Source organism: Peromyscus californicus, unplaced genomic scaffold (genome assembly GCF_007827085.1).
Source record: "Peromyscus californicus insignis strain IS unplaced genomic scaffold, ASM782708v3 Scaffold_21__1_contigs__length_65335640, whole genome shotgun sequence".
In the NCBI taxonomy this organism is placed as follows: Eukaryota; Metazoa; Chordata; class Mammalia; order Rodentia; family Cricetidae; genus Peromyscus; species Peromyscus californicus.
In genome coordinates, this window is record NW_026294514.1 from 8,394,581 (window position 1) to 8,412,922 (window position 18,342).

The 18,342-nt window shown below is 43.8% G+C and overlaps 1 protein-coding gene across 3 annotated transcripts; it reads right to left on the reverse strand.

The window, feature by feature from the left end:
- Positions 1-1,534: 1,534 nt before the first annotated feature.
- CUNH2orf66 (chromosome unknown C2orf66 homolog) lies at positions 1,535-16,766 on the reverse strand. Of its 3 annotated transcripts, XM_052749457.1 has the most exons (6): positions 14,790-16,766; positions 12,941-13,052; positions 6,276-6,364; positions 5,356-5,482; positions 4,054-4,249; positions 1,535-2,862 (listed from the first exon to the last, which is right to left on the reverse strand). In XM_052749457.1, the coding sequence occupies exons 2-5, from the start codon at positions 12,968-12,970 to the stop codon at positions 4,070-4,072; spliced, it is 426 nt and encodes a 141-aa protein (XP_052605417.1). In that variant the 5' UTR covers positions 12,971-13,052; positions 14,790-16,766; the 3' UTR covers positions 1,535-2,862; positions 4,054-4,069. The 3 variants fall into 3 exon arrangements, with proteins under 3 accessions (XP_052605417.1, XP_052605418.1, XP_052605416.1); XM_052749458.1 differs by lacking the exon at positions 14,790-16,766 and having other exon boundaries at positions 12,941-13,086; XM_052749456.1 differs by lacking the exons at positions 12,941-13,052; positions 14,790-16,766 and having other exon boundaries at positions 6,276-8,631.
- Between the last annotated feature and the right edge of the window lie 1,576 nt (positions 16,767-18,342).

Consider the following 18,342-nt stretch of genomic DNA (forward strand, 5'->3'; position numbering starts at 1 on the left):
TCTTGTTGCTGTTGACCGACTGGAATATGAGAATGACGGTCAATAGATACAGATGCGTATTAAAGAGAGGGGATATGGACAGAGGTGGGAGGAGCTATGTTCTGCTAAGATCCATCCACAGGACATGGAAGTTTTCTAGGGGTCAGAATATAACAGAATGTCTTCAAATTGAACTTGTTTTTCATTTTCTACTTCCTTGTAGTGATTTGTCCGTTGATGAGTCAGAGACAACCACATTACCTGGAGATGGATCCCAATTGTTACAGCAGTAATGAAACTACCAAGAAGAAACAATTGCGTCTTTCAGACTGATTTTTGAGACTCAAAATGGAAAGTCTAAAGGAAGTAGAACATTGAATTTATGCCATGACAATTGAATTAAAGAGTACAGAGAGGTGACTCTATTTTTTCCCTTGTTAGGGAATGACACAGAAAGAGTTGTGATGCTCCTGAGGAGACCATTTTTCCATGGGCCTCTCATTCTTCTGCAAAAGCTTGTGGATTTTTCTCCAGTACTTCATCTTTGTATATCAAACATCATGAAAGTGGATGTCTCATTCTGGGACAGGAAGCATACTTTTTTTCTTTTTGAGATAGGGCCCCCCCCATCTCTCTCTCTCTCTCTCTCTCTCTCTCTCTCTCTCTCTCTCTCTCTCTCTCTCTCTCTCTCTCTCTCTCTCTCTCTCTGTGTGTGTGTGTGTGTTTAACCCTGACTGTCCTGGAACTCACTATGTAGACCAGGCTGGCCTTGAACTCAAAGAGATTCACCTGCCTCTGCCTCCTGAGTGTAGGGTTTAAAGATGTGTACCACCACACCCAGCCTAGATATCTTTTCTAATCACTATAATAAAGATACTATTTCCCTCTGAGGTGAAAGTTGGACCTTTTCCCCCTAGCAAGCTCATAATAAGGAGAGCATTTCCTACATTTTGAGCTCTTCAGCTTTGGTGGGAACACACCTATTTCCAGTATACCCCTGGGCCCATGTTCACATGCCTCCTTCAATAAATCAGGACTAAGAACCCAGTAAGAAAATGAGTCTTGCTCCCTGCCACACCTGAGTCATTGGGTCAGTTGTCTCTGTTCAGGAGCCTCATTGCCTGCCAGGATTGAGGAAAATGCAGAAAGATAATATTTTGCAAATAGGATAAAGATCTCAGCACTCTCAGAAGCTCTTGACCACACTAGATCCAGAAGAGGGGCCATATCCTAGAAATGGATTCCTCATTGAAGCGGAGCAAAGTCAGGATGGAAAGGTTGCTGTGAACCTATATAGAAATGCCCTAAGGAGGGGCATCCAAAGCATGCAGGCTCAGTAGCAGGCTGGGCAGATGCACACCATGTGGGCATGGTGGCGGCGGTGGCCAGTAATTCACAACCCAGACGGTGCATCTACGTGGAGAGTTTATTATAATAGAGAGATAAAGAGAAAGATAGGAGGGGGGAGGGGGGAAGGGGAGGAGTTTTTCCTTAGAATGAGGCTTTTACCTCAGGACAAAGGGCAGTGCCAAGGGGTGGGGTTTCAAGGGGCAGATCAGGATATTAACACATAGAAGTGAGGAACCCCTCACCCAGCCATTTACCTGAATGAGCTGCTGCTATACTTTGATGAGGAATAACTCATTAGTAATTGCTTATATTTTTAAATGGTGGAAAATAATCTTGTTAACTAAAGCGTCTTCTGCTTTACATTCAGTACTGTGTGAAGGATGGAAGACACACTTAAATTTAACAAGTATTCATTGAACACCTGCTCCACGACAGACACTGGAGAACAACAGAGTCACATGATGGTTTCTGCTCCCAAACATCTCACAACCCTCCAGAGACAAGCACTTAAATCATTAACTGCAATAGAATATACTAAGTCGGACGCGGAACTGGTTCTTGCACAAATGTTTTATTCTTCGTATTCAGCATCGACAGTCCTCAAAAAGCTATAGTAAAACATTTTGGAATACACAGACTAATGATACCAGAACGGGGCTGTGTGAATTCTGGGACAATGTTCCTTGCTTGGACCACACAGAAAACATTGCCAGTATTCATAAAAACACAGGAAAAGTAGGTATATCAAGTGAAAATATGGAATCAGAATGGCTCAGTAGGAGCTGTGACATGGGGAGTGGCTTGGCTGGAGGAGTGGGGAATTCACCTTTGCTACTGTCCCTTGTTGAGTGACTTGTATTTAAAGGGAGGCTAGGGAAGAGACGGATATTTGACATGGGGCAGTTTTTAGCTTTGAAGGCAGCATGAAAGCATCTCCCAGAGACCCTGTGGCAACTAGAATCTTGTTTGTCTTCTGCTTCAACTCCAGTGGACATTCATCACCCTCATTCAGTAGGTGATGAGTTCTTTCAATGTCACAAGCTAAAAGTGGGACTTGTCATCTTTTTAGAAGGAAAAAAAGACAAATCCTAAATCTGAATCCCTATTATATAGGATAAACTGTATAAACAGGTCTGAATCCCCGTTATGTATAATACACTGTAGTAAAAAGTAAACACATTTTTTAAATAAAATTTTGCTTAATAATAGGTAATAAATATAAAAGACGATTTTAAATCATGCTCCAAGAAAACATTGAACTTGGAAAATCATCGTTTTATTTCACTTGTACTTTTGTAACTCCTTCAAATACATGCAATCTCCCACTTTATGGTCATAAAGGGGGAAATACTCCTGAAATATGCATGTCAGTATCATATGTTGCAAAGGTCCAATTTTGTACATGCAAAATCCAGAAATGTAGAATAAAATTACTATAAATTGACTAATAAGGAAGGGAAAACGCACAAGAGACTTCAGCCATGGTTGAATTTTCTACTGAAAAGTTTTTCTGCAGCTTTAACATGATGACACCTGAAAAAGCAAGAGAGAGTTGCAGTGCAAGCAACAAGGAGCATCTGGTAGCATAAAGACCCCAAATTGATCCCAGAAATAGCTGGATGATAGCTCATAATTCAGAGGTACCCCACACCGGAAGCTGTGAGTACTTCCGGTGTACTTAGTCTCCTGTCCCTAGGTACTTCCTCATCGTGTACAGGAGCATTTGTCTTGTTTTCTCTGCAGTTTCCTATGAGCTAGGGATGAGTAGTGAAGTAGCCATGAAGACGCTTCACACTGAACAGGCATTACAACAGGAGTAACTGTTCTCTGTCTTAGACCCCCACACCCTAGAGCCTCTGTAGGAAAAAAACAGGGAAGGCTCTTGACCTCTCCCTTTGCCCTACGTTATTTTCTCAATTTAGGGCAGCATTCAAATGCATATTCCACAAATTAAATCCCATCGTTTTAGAATAACAATCATTTCCTGTTACTTTTAAGAGAATTAATAATGGAAAGCCTTTCACAAATGCAGTAGAGAACAGTGGTTGCTAACTCACAAGAAATCCATGTACTTTTGGAAGAATGGGGAGAGATTTTAATTATGATCCCATTGCCTTTATTGGCCAGCTAAACAAGCTAGAATAATAATGTTTTGAATATAGCATACCTGCTGCTTCTAAAACCATACCTATTTGTTTGATAAGAATGCAAAATGAAATTCAAATCTTAACTATAAATACATTCTAAATGTTTTCCTATAAGAAAATGCCATCTTTGCTAATATTGTAATTTGTTTTTCTAGGTGAGGAAGTCCAAGATCAAAGATATGCACACTTTCCCCCCAAAAGAACTACTCTTTTAACTTTCCCATTTATTGCAAGTAATTAATGTATTTCTTTACATATAATTTTCGATATAACTTACCTTTATGACCAGGTCTGAAAAAAAAATGCTTAAGTAAGACTATGTACTGTTTCGTTAATTTAAAAATCCTCCTAAGCGTGACAATTCTATGATTTTACTGTACTTCTCTGTAGAAGGCTATGCTTCAACATCATCACTATCATTTATTTTAAAAACCAGACTTTGCCTGAGCCAAATCTAAATATTTAATAATGATGGGTATAATCAAAACTGAGGGCTGAATTCTAAGAAATCTTTTCAAAATCTCTCCTGCATGGCTGTGTGCTTTCACAGACCCTGGGGCCAAAGGGGCAGCATTACCTGGGCTCCGAGGCTTTCAGCCCTTGTAGGACTTAGGGAGGGAGTTTTTCTGCTCTTCGTAGTCTGCAAACGCAGAAGCAATATGTTCCGCCTGGAAAGAGCGAGGTCTGGGGTCCTCATTCATGGAGAAGGTATTCGGAAGGCTCCCAAGATCAAGTCCTCTGCCTTTAAAATAGGCCTGGAGGCTTCTGAAAAACTGAAGAAACAAAATGCTCAATGACTTACAAAAGAAACATCCAAATTCCCAGAGTCGCATGTTTACCTCCCTGCCTTCTCCCGGAATTGACTTAAACGCTAACCAGAGAAGAGAGGAATTGGATAAACTAGAATGGCTTTAAGCTTCTCCCATTTCTTTCTAAGCCTGCCCGCTTTCTGATCTTTCAGCTCTCACAGGGCAATTCAGCATTCTTGGTGGCAACCCAGGGAAGGTATAAATTATGAAGTCACACTTCAGGCAGAGATTCATAGTGAGCCATCTCCGACCAGCAAGGTCAGAAATGAAACCAAATTCCACGAAGAAGCAGTGAGCGTTTCTCCACTGCCTGAGGGGACTCCAGTTACTGTCCTGGACCACTGTCTCTCTTTCCAGACAAGCCTTTATCAAATGAACAGCTAGAAGCTGTGCAGAGTGCGAAGCCTACGTGGTGGTTGTAGCTCACATCACTTTCTTTAGAAAAACTACATTTGAAATAGTCACGTCACCACGCTCACGGATCTGGGTATACTTTAAAAGCGTATTTTACTGATCTTCTGAATTCTGTTTTCTCAATATCTATATGCTGGACACTGACAGCTGTGCAGGGTCCCCTTCCAGTCTCTGCAAATAAGCTTTGCAAATGCTGTTGTGGGATAATCCGTTTAATCATATAGATAGGCCTTACAAAAAAGCGATTCTCTCTTGCTTTCCCTTTCCTCCTCTCCCTCTCCCCCTTTTGCTGCTGTCCTGGGAACCAAACCCAGGTCCTTGTGCATGCTAGACAAGCTTTCTAACATCAAGCTAAGTCCCAATACTCCTTTCATATTGTATGTGCATTGAAATCAATGCTCTAATGCCGGTGTATATGTAAGATTACTTACACATGCGACATGCTGTGTATGTATAAACTCACTCCTAATATCAACTTGATCTGCATAGAGAAATAAATGTAAACTAGCTAAAGAAATATGAGGACGCCAGCTACTAGGAGAGCAAAATCGAGTCCTGTCCTGAGGAGAATCTTCTCAACTCTTGGTTGCCTCCATATAATTCTTGAGAGGTGCCAGCTGCATCCCTGAGCCAGTGCCCCCCAGGTGTGTTCTTACCAGTTCTCTGTTCCTGGGGTTGCTCAGTGGCTTCCACGTGTCTTTATTTCTCAGCATGGCTCCATGTACATGGCTGGTCAGTGCCAGGGCAGCCCACAGCAGCAGGAGGGGTACTTTGGACATGGTGCTGTGTAAAAGGGGGAATTATGGTCACCAAGACACTCAGAGAGAAGAGAAAGAAACAAGGACCCAGGCAGATAAAGGAGAAGAAATAGCGTTATGGTTCACCTAAATTTTATAATCTTTTTTTTTTTTTTAGGTTTGTCTGCAAATGAGGCTCTTGAAATTTAGTGGACTAGCTTAAAACGCTTCACAATGATAGAAAAACTATACTGTGCTGAGCAAAGCAATGTGACTGTACCTAGAAAGTCTAGGTATGCCATTTAAATATATATATACATCTATATACACTTTTTATATACACTTTTTAGTCTTAAGGCAGCAGATTTTTTTTTTTTAGGTGGAAACGAAATGGTAAAGAAATAGAAAGTACTTTGGCGGGGGATATACCTCTATGGTAGAGTGATTGTTTAACATTCACAAAGTCAGTCTCCAAGCACTTCTAATATCAACCCTGGTACTACAAAAACTGAGAGAGAAAGACAGATACAGAGAGAGGGGAAGAGAAAAGGAGGAGGAGGAAGGAGGAGGAGGAGGAGGAGGAGGAGGAGGAGGAGAAGAAGAAGAAGAAAAGAAGAAGAAGAAGAAGAAGAAGAAGAAGAAGAAGAAGAAGAAGAAGAAGAAGAAGAAGAATTTAAAATAGCAACAAAAAAGAATACTTGAAGTACCCTAAACTGAGAAATGTCCCCAACATACACGTAGCAGACGGACAGACACCCACAGCAGCATAAGCAGAGATTCTTTTCCATGCCACGGTGTGACATGGAAGCTGAGACACAGACAGAGGCAGTAAAGCTTACCAGGAGATTGGCTTCGCCTGGCCCAGCCTACGATCTGCCAGCAGTTCCCGGGTTCTTATAACCAGTGGACGGGCTGCAAGAGGGAGCCTCTGACGTGAGCAGAGGCAGTTTAAAAATAATGAATCCATTTTCATCCATGGCACAAAGACCCTTGAGCAGCAGATCTCCCGGCATCTTCACGGGTAACTCATTTGTCTTTTAAGTGTGCCAGCTGCTTCGTGAACCACTGGCCATATTACATGAATTTTATAAAACACATGGGCCACATCCCCTTGCTAAATAAAGTGGCCCTCTCTTTTCTCGTGTTTAGGCTGGGAATATGATGATGACTATCTCACCTAATAAGATGTGCTTTGACAGGTATCAGTTTTCAAATTAACAGCATTTTTTTTTTGAAAAAGAAACTCTATTGCAAAAGACAAAATTGCTCTTTTTGGCCTACACGTGGGATCTTCTTCTTCTTAGAAATAGTGGCATGGTTTGCTATAATAGCCCATCCAAGATGAAGCAACCAGATAGCATATACTTCACTGAAAAATGGAAAATGACTATACCTACAGCATCCCCTTGCTAAATAAGTGCCATCTGAAGGAAATGGTACGGCCGAGAAATTGAACTCGACGGCTTGTGAATTTGCTGTGGTTCCAATGACTCAGAATGAAATTGAGGACAAGCTCATTGTTCAGAAGTCTAGTGATCCGAACTATAAATTACAATAATTGGCTGTGGTTGTCAAGGTGGTGCGCGCCTGTAATCTCAGTACTTGGAAGCTACAGATAGGATGATCAGCCAGTTAAGGACAGCCTAGGCTACGTTTTGAATTCGAGACAGCCTTGAATATATGAGACCCTGTCTCAAACAAACAAAAAACTGGCTATTGTTTCAACTTGCTGCCTTGACTATGAACAAATTTATGACATTCATTTGTTCATTTTGTGTTCAATCAGCAGATGCCTCTCTTTTTTCTTTTATTTCCTTTCTCTCTCTCTGTCTCTCTGTCTCTCTGTCTCTCTCTCTGTCTCTCTCTCTGTCTCTCTCTCTCTCTGTCTCTCTGTCTCTGTCTCTCTCTCTCTCTCTCTCTTTTCTTTCTTTTTTGAGACAGGATCCCACTATGTAGCCTAGGCTAGCCTCAAACAGGCAATCTTGCTGCCCATGGGTGCAGAAACTACAATGTGTACCACCACACCCGGCTCATATTACCGAGTCTTCACTATGTATGAGCCACTGCACTGAGCTTTGAGGGCAAATGGTAAAGTCCCTGCCCTCAGTGACCAAAGCTGAAGAGAAGACCAACATTTCCCCACCATTATTCTGTTTAGTTAGTGGTGACTTTTTGTGGGGCTGTCAGTTGAATCCAGGACCCTGTACATAGTGGGCAAACATCCTCCCATTGAGCTATAGGCCCAGCCTTTGGTGATTTTGAGACAATGTTAGTCTGTCCTTAAACTGGGGACCCTTCAGCTTCAGCCTCTGGAGTCCTGGAATTGCATACCACCATACCCAGCTGATGATGACAATTTCCAGCGGGAGAAAGTGTAGAACTGGGGATGTGATTCATTCTCAAGGGCCAGAGGAAGTGACCTTACATCCAGTCAATTGATTAGGAGTTACCTAGGCAACCTCAGGAAGGCAGAGAAAGCAGCTGTCAGACAAGCTGGGCAGCTGCGGCTGAGGGGAAGAGAGCACCTTAAGCAGCTGAAAATAACTTAGCAGGCCAGATGAGAGATGGAGGGGGCTCCTGGGGAGGGAGATGGGGTGGGAGAGGCCATCGAAGCATAAGATCACTACTGCAAGAAATGCTAAGAAGTGATTGCAGAGTTTTAAACATCTGAACAGCTTAATCAAATTGGCATTAAAAAAGAAAAAAAAAAGATTCTGGCTGCGGTGGGAAGGGGAATGTGTGAAGTCAGAGAAGTGGTGGTTACCTACCGTGCAAGCAGAAAAAGGTGGGTTAGGGCAGACTCAGAGATGGGTGGATCTGAGCGGCTTTTGAGAGGGGACAGTGTGGGGGACCAGGGCTATGGAAAGGGGGTTTCAAAACCAATACCCTCGCCTGTGGGTTGTGCAGCTGCGTGATTACAATGCCATTCCTGAGACATCAATAACTGGCATGAAGGAGTGACAGCCACTATTCCAAGTTAAGTTTGAGGAGATCTTTGAGATCCAGCAGCAATGGACAGTGTGAATGGATATGCAGGTCCGAAGATCAGAGGAATGCTCGGTCAGAAAAGATCAGACTACCACAGTAAAGTTCAGAAAATGAGAAGCCCAGGAGACCTAGGACTTGAATTTGAGACTATGGAACATGCTAACCTCATACAGAAGTCTACCAAAAGAGACCCTGGGGTGGGGTGGGGTGGGGTGGGGTGGGGTGGGGTGGGGTGGGGAGTAGTCAGGGAGCAGGGAGGCAGGAGCAGAGTGTTTCAAAAGGGACATGCTGGAGAAGGCAAGCCCTGGAATGGGTCTGGGGCCGTTAGAGCTGCATTGGTAGTTGAGGTGAGAGACAGGAAGGGAGCAGGCAGGGGAGGAGAATGCAGCAGGACAGCCAGCTCCCGGAGAAGAAAAGGCAGGAAGTATGAGGAAAGCGGAGTCCAGGGGAGTCATCGATGGTTAGTTCTGTTTGCTCAGACCCTGGGTAACCCAGGCTGAATGTGAACTTGAAATCCTCTTGCCTCTCAAGTGCTGAGGTGATCATGCTTATTTTTAATATGAGATTTTTAATAGAGATTGTTGAAAGGTCAGCGGATCTGTGAGGCAATGAATATCCTGAAATGTCTTCGTGTTATCCTCCTGTTAGAACTCCAGGACTTGGAGCTAAATAAAGCTCCTAATTACCTGGAAGTCCCAGATTGCTCGGAAACTCTGTGGACAATGCACATTTTTTTAAAAATTTCTGCTTTTTATTAAGAGAGAGTCGTAAAGCAATCTGAAACCATAAAAACATCAATGACTAACATTCTTAGGCTTTACAAAGAGGTAGTTTCCATTTCTTGACTCTTTCAAGATCCGAATAAATTTATTTAATATCTTATAACCCTGTTAAATTTCTGGATCATTAAGAAAAGGCAAGAACAATAAAAAATTCCCTAAAATTGTATAAAAAAATATAAGATTTTTATATTAAATAATATATTTTTATATATTATTTATATATATTTATATATATTAAATAAATAATTTTATATAAATTTTATCATATTAAAATGATAGTAGTGAGTTGCTTCCTAGAAAGAATATACCAATAAAATATAATTTATTTTTTCATGGAAACAATAGTTTTTGTTTTACCATTTCTGTTCTGTAGTCAAGAAAGATTAAGATTAAGTGATAAATCCTTCGAAATATACCCTTTCCTATGATGTAAAGGCTTCTGTTAATAGCTAGTGCTAACAGAACTCAGCCCAATGCACACACACGGGGCTTTTAGAATAAGAAAGAGCAACTGAATAAATGGGGTAGATTCCCACAGCCGCTGGTCTAAGTAATTTCTCATTTGGGCCCATGTGTATGGTAACAAAATTCACCTATTCTCTGTTTTACCCCCCAGCCTTATTTAATAAAAATCACTCTGAAAGATGATTTAATTCATCATGTAATGTTCCAAGATCTTCCTATTTAAGAAATATTTATAGTTCCTCAGAGTAAACATGGAGATAATATGATAGTGTAACTCATTAACACAGAGTTTACCTGGTTGCTAAAAGAAATGATCTATTAATAGAAACACGTTTTAATGTTATCCTCCGTTCCTTAACGTTTTCTCTTATTTAACTAGTTAGTGAAGTGGTGCTAGGATCCAAACCCAGATCCTGGTGCACGCAGGACTAGCAATCCAGCACTGAGTCTACAGCAGCCCAGCCCTGGCTTCTTTGAGACTGGGTCTCTCTTCAGCCGAGGCAACAAGCATGACCACACCGGCTCCGCAGTGCTGGAAACTGAGCGTAGGGCCCCATGCAAACATGTGATCTGCTTCTTACACCTCGGGCCCTCTTAGGTTTTAGTTCTTATTTTGACACAGGGTCTTGTTTATGGCTCAGGCTCTGTGATCTCTCTGCTTCAGCCTCCAGAGGAGCTGGAGTTACAGGTGTTTGTTTCCTAGGCCTCTAAAGAGCAGAGATGTCCCGTTGATGATGACACTTTTTTTCTGAATATATCAATACTGACTAGTGGATATTTTATAATTAATTAGTTGAGAGAGAGAGAGACAGAGAGAGAGACAAAGAGAGAGAGAGACAGATAGACAAAGAGACAGAGACAGACAGAGAGGAAGAGAGAGAGAGAGAGTTTTTCATTCATTTGCTTCTGGCCTAAATGATTCTATCTATCCTTTTCATTAAAAACAGAATTTCTAAAAGTAGCCTTTGGGACACCATAGGCAAAAGGTACTTTTCTACCTCGATGCATGTGAATGAGGTGCTTTGATGATATTTCTTAAATAGAAATTGGGAGAAAAATAGAGTATTCAACACAGGTATACACACATAAAAGAAACGCAATAACTATGTTGGCTTGAGTCACACGATTAATCATTTGATAAATTCAGACATAACAAGGTGGGAATGGGGAAAAGAATGCTAAATAAAGAAGATTAATGAAGGCAGACAGGAGTGTTTAGACTGTGTTAGGCACGGTAGCTGCTGGTATCCATCTCAGTTCTACACTGAAGAGATAAGAAGCCTCTGAGGATGTCTGTGTGGAATTATGTAGGTTAGACTGAGGTAGGATGACCCACCAGAACTGTGGGCAATACCAGTCCACAGACTGCAATTCCAACCTGAAGAAAAAGCAGAAAGGAAAATGGGAACCAGCGTTCATGGAAACCTGCTTCCTGACCATGGCTGCAATGTAAACAGCTTCCTCAAGTTCCCATGGTCATGACTTCCTCATCAAAACTGAGTTTACCCTCAAACTGTTGAGTCAGACTAGACCCTTTTATATTTAAGTTGTGTTTGTATTTTATCTCAGATGTGTGTGTGTGCGTGTGTGATATAAAAATATATACACACATAATTTTTTGAGGCTGTGTATCCCAGGATAGCCTTGAACTCTCTGTCCCATTGAGGGTAACCTTGAGCTTCTGATCCTCCTGCCTCTACCTGCCAAGTGCTGAGATCATTGGCATAAGCTGCCCTGCTCAGTGTATGTAGCACTGGGGATGGAACCTAAGGCCTGGGCCATGCTAGGCAAACATGTACTAGCTGAGCCCCCCCCCACACACACCCTGCTCAATTACGTCATGTTTTCAGTTTCACCTTGTCTCTACTAGGAGTGGAAAAGGTGATGGCGGTGGTTTAATGGTCATGAACGGGACGCAGAGTTGAATTTCCCTTTGGTTTGAGTCAGGGAAAAGAAAACAGTCTCCGTGCTTCCTTGGTGATGGTGAGGACTTTGAAAATATGAGGAAGTTTGTTCAAGGTTAATCAGCAGTCTTGTATGGTGACAGCTGGTTCGAATGTGGTGGCAGGGAGATTTTACTGAAGGTGGAACAGAGAGAAGAAAGGAAAAGAGAGGTAAAATGCTTACAATGTACAGAGCACAAAGGGGCAACAGTAACTGAGGTGCGTAGGAAGGAGATGTTTGACTCTTCCATCCAGGACCATAGAAGCTCCCTGATCCTGAGAGGCCCAGGGGAAGTGTCTTAGCTACTTTTCTAACGCTGTGATAGAGCACCGTAGGAGTTTATTGGGGCTTACAGTTTCAGAGGGTGAGTCCATGACCACCGTAGTGGAGAATGGCAGCAGCCAGGCACTGGAGCGAAGCTGAGAGCCCAGATCTTGAGACATAAGCATGAGGCAGGGAGATACTGAAAATGCCATGGGCTTTTTAAATCTCAAAGTCCACTCCCAGTGACACACCCCCTCCAACAAGGCCACACCTAATCCTCCCCAACAGTTCTACCAACTGGGGGAGCAAGCATTCTAACATATGAGCTCATGGGGGAATTCTCATTCACACCACCCACGGGAGCTGAGGGATGGCCCACAAACCAACCTCTGAAGTTGGATTGTCTCACTGGTGTGGAAGTATAGAGTCAAAGATGGCTAAGAAAACCCAGAGCCAAGCTAGGAGATGGTTCAGTGGGCAAAGCACCTTCTGTGCAGGCATAAAGATCCGAGTTCAGGTCCCCAGCACCCACTTAGAACGTTGGTTACGGTCTCGTGTAGCTGCAATCACAACAGTGGGAGGCAGAGAGAGAGAGAGAGAGAGAGAGAGAGAGGAGAGAGAGAGAGAGAGAGACAGAGAGAGAGACAGAGAGAGAGACAGAGAGAGAGAGAGAGAGAGAGAGGAGAGAGAGAGAGAGAGAGAGAGAGAGAGAGGAGGAGGAGGATTCTGGTGCTTGTTGGCTAGCCAATCTGTAAGCTCCAGGTTTAGTGAGAGACCCTGACTTAAAAAGTAAGGTAGACACAAACAAAGAAATCTGGCATCGACTTCTGACATCCACATGTGCACACATACAGGCAAGTACACACACACACACACACACACAGAGAGAGAGAGAGAGAGAGAGAGAGAGAGAGAGAGAGAGAGAGAGAGAAAAGAGAGAGAGAGAGAATAGTTAACAGTATGGTTAAGCATTTGCCTTAGTTACTGTTCTATTGCTATGAAGGAACACCCTTACCAAAACAACTTATAAAAGAAAAGCATTTAACTGGGGGCCGGCTTACGGTTTCAGAGGGTTCGTCCATTATCATCATGGTGGAGAGCAAGGCAGCAGGCAGGCAGGCACGGTGCTGGAGAAGTAGCTGAGAGCTTACATCTCATCCACAACCTGCAGATCTAGAGAGGGGGGAGGGAGAAGGAGAGGGGGAGAGGGAGGGAGGGAGGGAGGGAGGGAGGGAGGGAGGGAGAGAGAGAGAGAGAGAGAGAGAGAGAGAGAGAGAGAGAGAGAGAGTTGCAGGCAGAAAGAGCAAGTGAGACTGGGCCTGTGGTGGATTTTTGAACCTCAGAGTTTTCAAAATAAGGCCACATATCCTAATCCTTTCCAAAGAGTTCCACCAACTGGTGACCAAGCAATCAAACATATGAGCCTATAGGGGTCATTCTCATCCAAACCTCCACAGCATTTGTCCCTTTTAGTGGTAACAACTCTGAGTATTTGTGACCAAATGGCGCTGGCCTCCAGAGTTTCATGTGCACCTGAGACACACCTGCTCTGTTGTTTCCTGCCATTAGTTTTGCTCAAAGATTGTTAGAGGAGAGAGGACTCAGTCATGTTGCAGAAGCATGCTGGGTCCATACTATTTGAAATTTGTGTACCAAAGAGAAAAAGAGCTTCCTTTGCAATAAAGTCTGTTACAATTGTTTTCATCTCCATGGACCAGTCCTGGAAACCAGAGACCCAGATGCCACAGAACTTGAGCTAAATGAGGCCTATTAGTGCCTATTAGTCATGGTATGTGTTGCTGTGGCAAAATATCAGATTGATCAACTTCAGGAAGGAAGAGTTGGTTCTGGCTCACAGTTCTAGGGTACAACCCATCATGGTGTAGGACAAGCCATCATGGTGTAGTTGACAAGCTATCATGGTGTAGTTGACAAGCCATCATGGTGTAGGCCTTTGAGGCTGCCAGTCACACTACATCCAGTCAGAAGCAGGGAGAGATGAAGGGTGTGCTCAGCTCAAGTTTTCCTTTTTATTCAGTCTGGGACATCAGCCCACAGAACGATTTAGGGTGGCTCTTCTAAATTCCATTAGCCCAATCTAGACATCCCTACACAGATGTGCCAGGAATTTTGTTCCCACAGTGGTTGACAATCATGACCATCACAAGTCCACCCGTGTCAACGTCACACTGAAACACACTGTGCCCAGCATGGCTTGGGTCTCGAACCCCGAGTGGGGCAAAGAGGGATTGAAGAAAGGGAAGGGTGGGCACAAAGGCACACTTCCAGAGAAGCTGGGATCAGGTGGGCTGCGCTTGCTCTGCTGGAGGGCACCGGCCGCAGCCCAAACCTCAGCGTGCTTATTTTGAATGCCTGAATTGAGAAGGCACATGATGGTCCGTCTGAGTGAGGAGGTGGGCTTATGGTAAACAGCCTAACAAGGAGGTGGGTTTAACAAATCCCTATAGTTCTCTGGAAGGATTCGGAGTCAGGCTACAGCCATCGCCATCCCAGGGGAAAGGTGTGGCTGGTAGTTACTACATACACCGTCAACATTCACTGAACCGGGGGAGAGTTTTGCCAGCCCTCTGATCCTCTCCTGAGGAAGGCTTTCTCACTTCCGTGGGTTTGACACATGGGTGTCCTCGGCATGGCTAAGCTTACGTCAAGACCACGCATCCATCCACTCAGAATTTCATGCACTCCTTACATACTTGCTCAGGACTGCCTCCATTCACCACACAACCACAGCACTTTTAAGCCGCAACCTTGCACCTATTGTCCCGTAGGCTCGTGGCCAGCTCGTAATGCAAAATGCACTCAGTACAAAAGCCACTGTGCCCTTTAACGGTTGCAAAGACGATGACGACTGTCTGCCGTGACACAGTAGGGGAATAAAGCGTCAGTCACCTAATCAGAACATGGGCCTCCAAGGTCCAAGTGAAGCGACATTAGAGTTGCCCAGGGCGGCCATTCTTGGCACAGCTTGCTCCCCCTCCTTGCCGGGGAGAAGCAGTCCTTTTTGTGACTTTTCCAAGCATATGGAAGCTGCTGGCTCTGTGTGAGCATCCTGCCATGAAACTCTGCCGGAGCCTGAAAGGCAATTGGGAATCATCGCTCAGTCTTCCTCTTATGAAGTCTATGGAGAACAACTTGGGACATTTTCTTCCATGGGCCTTTTAGACTAATTTCTGGTTTATCACTGACTGAAAAGGAGAGCCTTGTCCTTTTGACATAAGATAGAGAACACTGTATCTACTGAACATTTGCTTCCCATCAGCCATCTACTGGGTGGCCATGTCACGTATCATTGTTAATTTATTCACCAACCATGTGTATAGACCACATTCCTCTCATTTCACACATTCAGAGGAGATTAAAAGAGAGATTAAGTTTTAAAGACTGATTTCCTAGCCTGTTATTTAGTGTAAATCCAACAGCATTTCCTAAGGAGTTTGGGCCTGAATGGGGATGCACCTCAGGTTTCAAAGGAAATACATGAGTGAAAATTCCATGAAGGAGTCTGAGATGATTCAGGGGAACCTGGAAGAACAGATTTAAACCTTAGACTCTGAAGATCTGGCTTTCCTAGGTTCTGAGGTACTGGGAGGTGTGATACGCTAAAAATGCCAAAGACATCAAGCCCTCAAACCTCAAATGCTACCTCGTTTGTGAAAAGGGTCTCTGTAGAGCTGAGTTAAGACATAAGATCATACTGAGTTACAGAGGTGGGCCATCAATGTGATCATTTGTCCTTACAAAAGACAGGGAGAGGAAGATCCAGTCATACCGAGGAAAGGAGCTAGGGACACAGACATTCAAACGATTTGATGATGCTGGCCTTGAAGACTTGAGTGATGCAGCCACAAGCCACAGAATGCAGGCAGCCAAGAGAAGCTGTAAGAGCAAAGGAGCTGTAAGAGCAAATCATTTCCCCGAGTTTCCAACGGGCTCCATTTGGGCTCCATGATACAGACTGCTGAGTTCTCCCTCTAGAAAGGAGGGAGGATATTTCTGTTGCTTTAAGTCTCTTGGGTTTTGTTAATGTTTTACAGAAACTACAGGTAAAGAAGATTGGGGATGGGGTGATGGCAGGAACCTTGGGGAAGGAAACTCACCATGAAGTTGAGCTCTTTCTATTATTCAACACACAGTTGATGAGGGCTTTGGCTGAAAAGTCTGTCTAGAGCCTGGGCTGTGGAATGAGCAAATCTGTACTTTTCAGTTTTTTTAAAAATGCAAACCAGATGAGAGATGGGTCCATGTCAGGCTACTAAATTACAGAGACCTCATTTGTGAGTCAGAATTTCGTAATGGGCCATGTATTTTAACCCATCAGTAGAGTTATTCAAGTATTGGGGGGGAAAATACCATTTTAAAATAGAACCCCCAAATTTCCAAGTACATATTTTATAGGATGAAAAGAGTCATTTCAGAGGAGGAAAAAGGAGGACAAGTTCAGACAGGTATTTCTTTGGGTATTGTGGGGAATAATTGGGCAAATGGGTCTCTTTGTAGTGCTCACCAGTTGTGAGTGCTGAGACAGACCCAGTAAGCCTTTGTCCTGAGGGACCTGAGGGAAATAGTCAACCGAAACCCAAAGCAGCCCTTCCCAAGTAATGATGAATCAATCCACAGCATCCTGAGTGTTTAAAACAAAGAGAACAAGAGGCCAGCCTTTGTACTCAGCCTGCCTCTGAGAAAGGTCAGAAGAAATCTCTCTCACAAAGATGATGTCATCCCAATTACATTAATATGTAGCTAGATGTCCTTAGGGACATTCTATGTCTCTGCTAATAGTGCCTGCTATTCCATATCTGTTTAATCAAGAAGAAACTTCTGATTTGTTATTAAGATTTTTAAAATACTTAAAAAATATATATCTTAAATAAATATATATATATATGTATATATAAAAATACTTGGTGGGGAGGGTGAGACAGGGTTTCTCTGTGTAGCTTTGGAGCCTGTCCTGGAGCTCACTCTGAAGACCAGGCTGGCCTCGAACTCACAGAGATCCACCTGCCTCTGCCTCCCAAGTGCTGGGATTAAAGGCGTGTGCCACCAACACCTGATCAATATTTAAGATACTTTAATTGACACAGTAACCGTCCATATTTTTGTCGGAGCACTCTGGGATGCTACAGTGTCCACAGTGTACAACGATCAGGTCAGGGGGCTTGGCAAATGCCTCACCGCACTGACTGATTCCTCCCGCCCTCCTTCCTTTCTTCCCTCCTCTAGGTCCCCAGTCAGTGGAGCTGCCACTCCCTCGAGTCCACCTGCCCATCAAGCTGCAGTCATGGCCCACGGAGAGGAAGTGGGAGGGAGGGAAGGGACGTGGTCACAAATGGGGCCCTGCGAGTCCTGAGCAGTGGAACCTCTGTCTTCCCTGTGTTTCCTCCAGTCAGGCCGAGGCAGTGAGGGGGAAGTAAGGCTGGGGTGGTGTGGCTTCATGAACTGTGAAGGCATCTGTGTAGTGCTGGGTAATCTGAGGACTGAGTGACTCCTGTCCCTCGTATGCTGCCCCCGGGAAACCTACCTCAATGGCAGCTGGTTCCTCTTCTAAGAGACAGCCTCCCTGCTGCCACCAGCCAGGACTTCTCCATGGAGTTCACACTGGCTTCACCTATTGCTTCTCCAGCCCAAGGAGTCGGCATGGTAAGAGGTTGCAGCAGGTGAAACCAAATCCAAACTGGCAGCAGGCACAGGCAGGTCCCACGACACCATCGACACCATTGTATCATTTGTGTCGGAAACATTCAAAATCTCCTTTGAATTATACAATCAGTTGTCATCAGCCATCGTGTCCAGGCTACACAGAACATTATGGGCTGATCCCGTCAGTCTTTGCCTTTGTTCGCACGGACCACTTCCTTTCCGCCCCATCTTCCTCTCCTTCCTTCCCAGCTTTGAAAGCCCTGTTCTCCCTGCTCTGTGCAGCCAGCACTCCATGTAAAGGAGCCAGTAAAGCACTGCTCTCTGTGGTTTGTTTTGCTTCAACAACAGGACACCTTCAGTTCCATGCAGGATGCGGCAAGGACAGACTTTCTTTCTTGTGACTAGTATTTTATTGTGTATGTGCACATATATTATATGGGATGTACATATATATGTATGTACATGTATGTGTATGGATACGTGTACATATATGTGAGGGCACACATATGTGGGGGGGGTACATATACATATGTGTGTGCATATATATGTGTGTGTATATGGGTACATATATATGTATACGTAAATATATATATATATATATGTATATAAACTTGCTTTTCCCATTCATTAATGGACACCTTGGGATTGTTCTATCTCTAGTTTGAAAACAACATATGCCAGGCTCCTTTCTCCACATCCTTGCTAGCATTAATTTTTGAACATTTTTTACAAAAGCCTGTTACAGTGTAGAGCTGAACTGTCCTCTGAAGCCTCACGTGTGGTGGGCTTGGTTCCCAGTGCA

What these genes read in the sequence shown, in the direction of transcription:
- CUNH2orf66 (XM_052749456.1), bottom strand. Translation starts at nt 6,409, where the DNA reads ATGAAAATGGATTCATTATTTTTAAACTGCCTCTGCTCACGTCAGAGG. An exon ending in CAGGCGAAGCCAATCTCCTG is followed by an intron (nt 5,483 to 6,275) that starts GTAAGCTTTACT and finishes CCTTTTACACAG; the next exon opens with CACCATGTCCAAAGTACCCC. An exon ending in ACCCCAGGAACAGAGAACTG is followed by an intron (nt 4,250 to 5,355) that starts GTAAGAACACAC and finishes TTGTTTCTTCAG; the next exon opens with TTTTTCAGAAGCCTCCAGGC.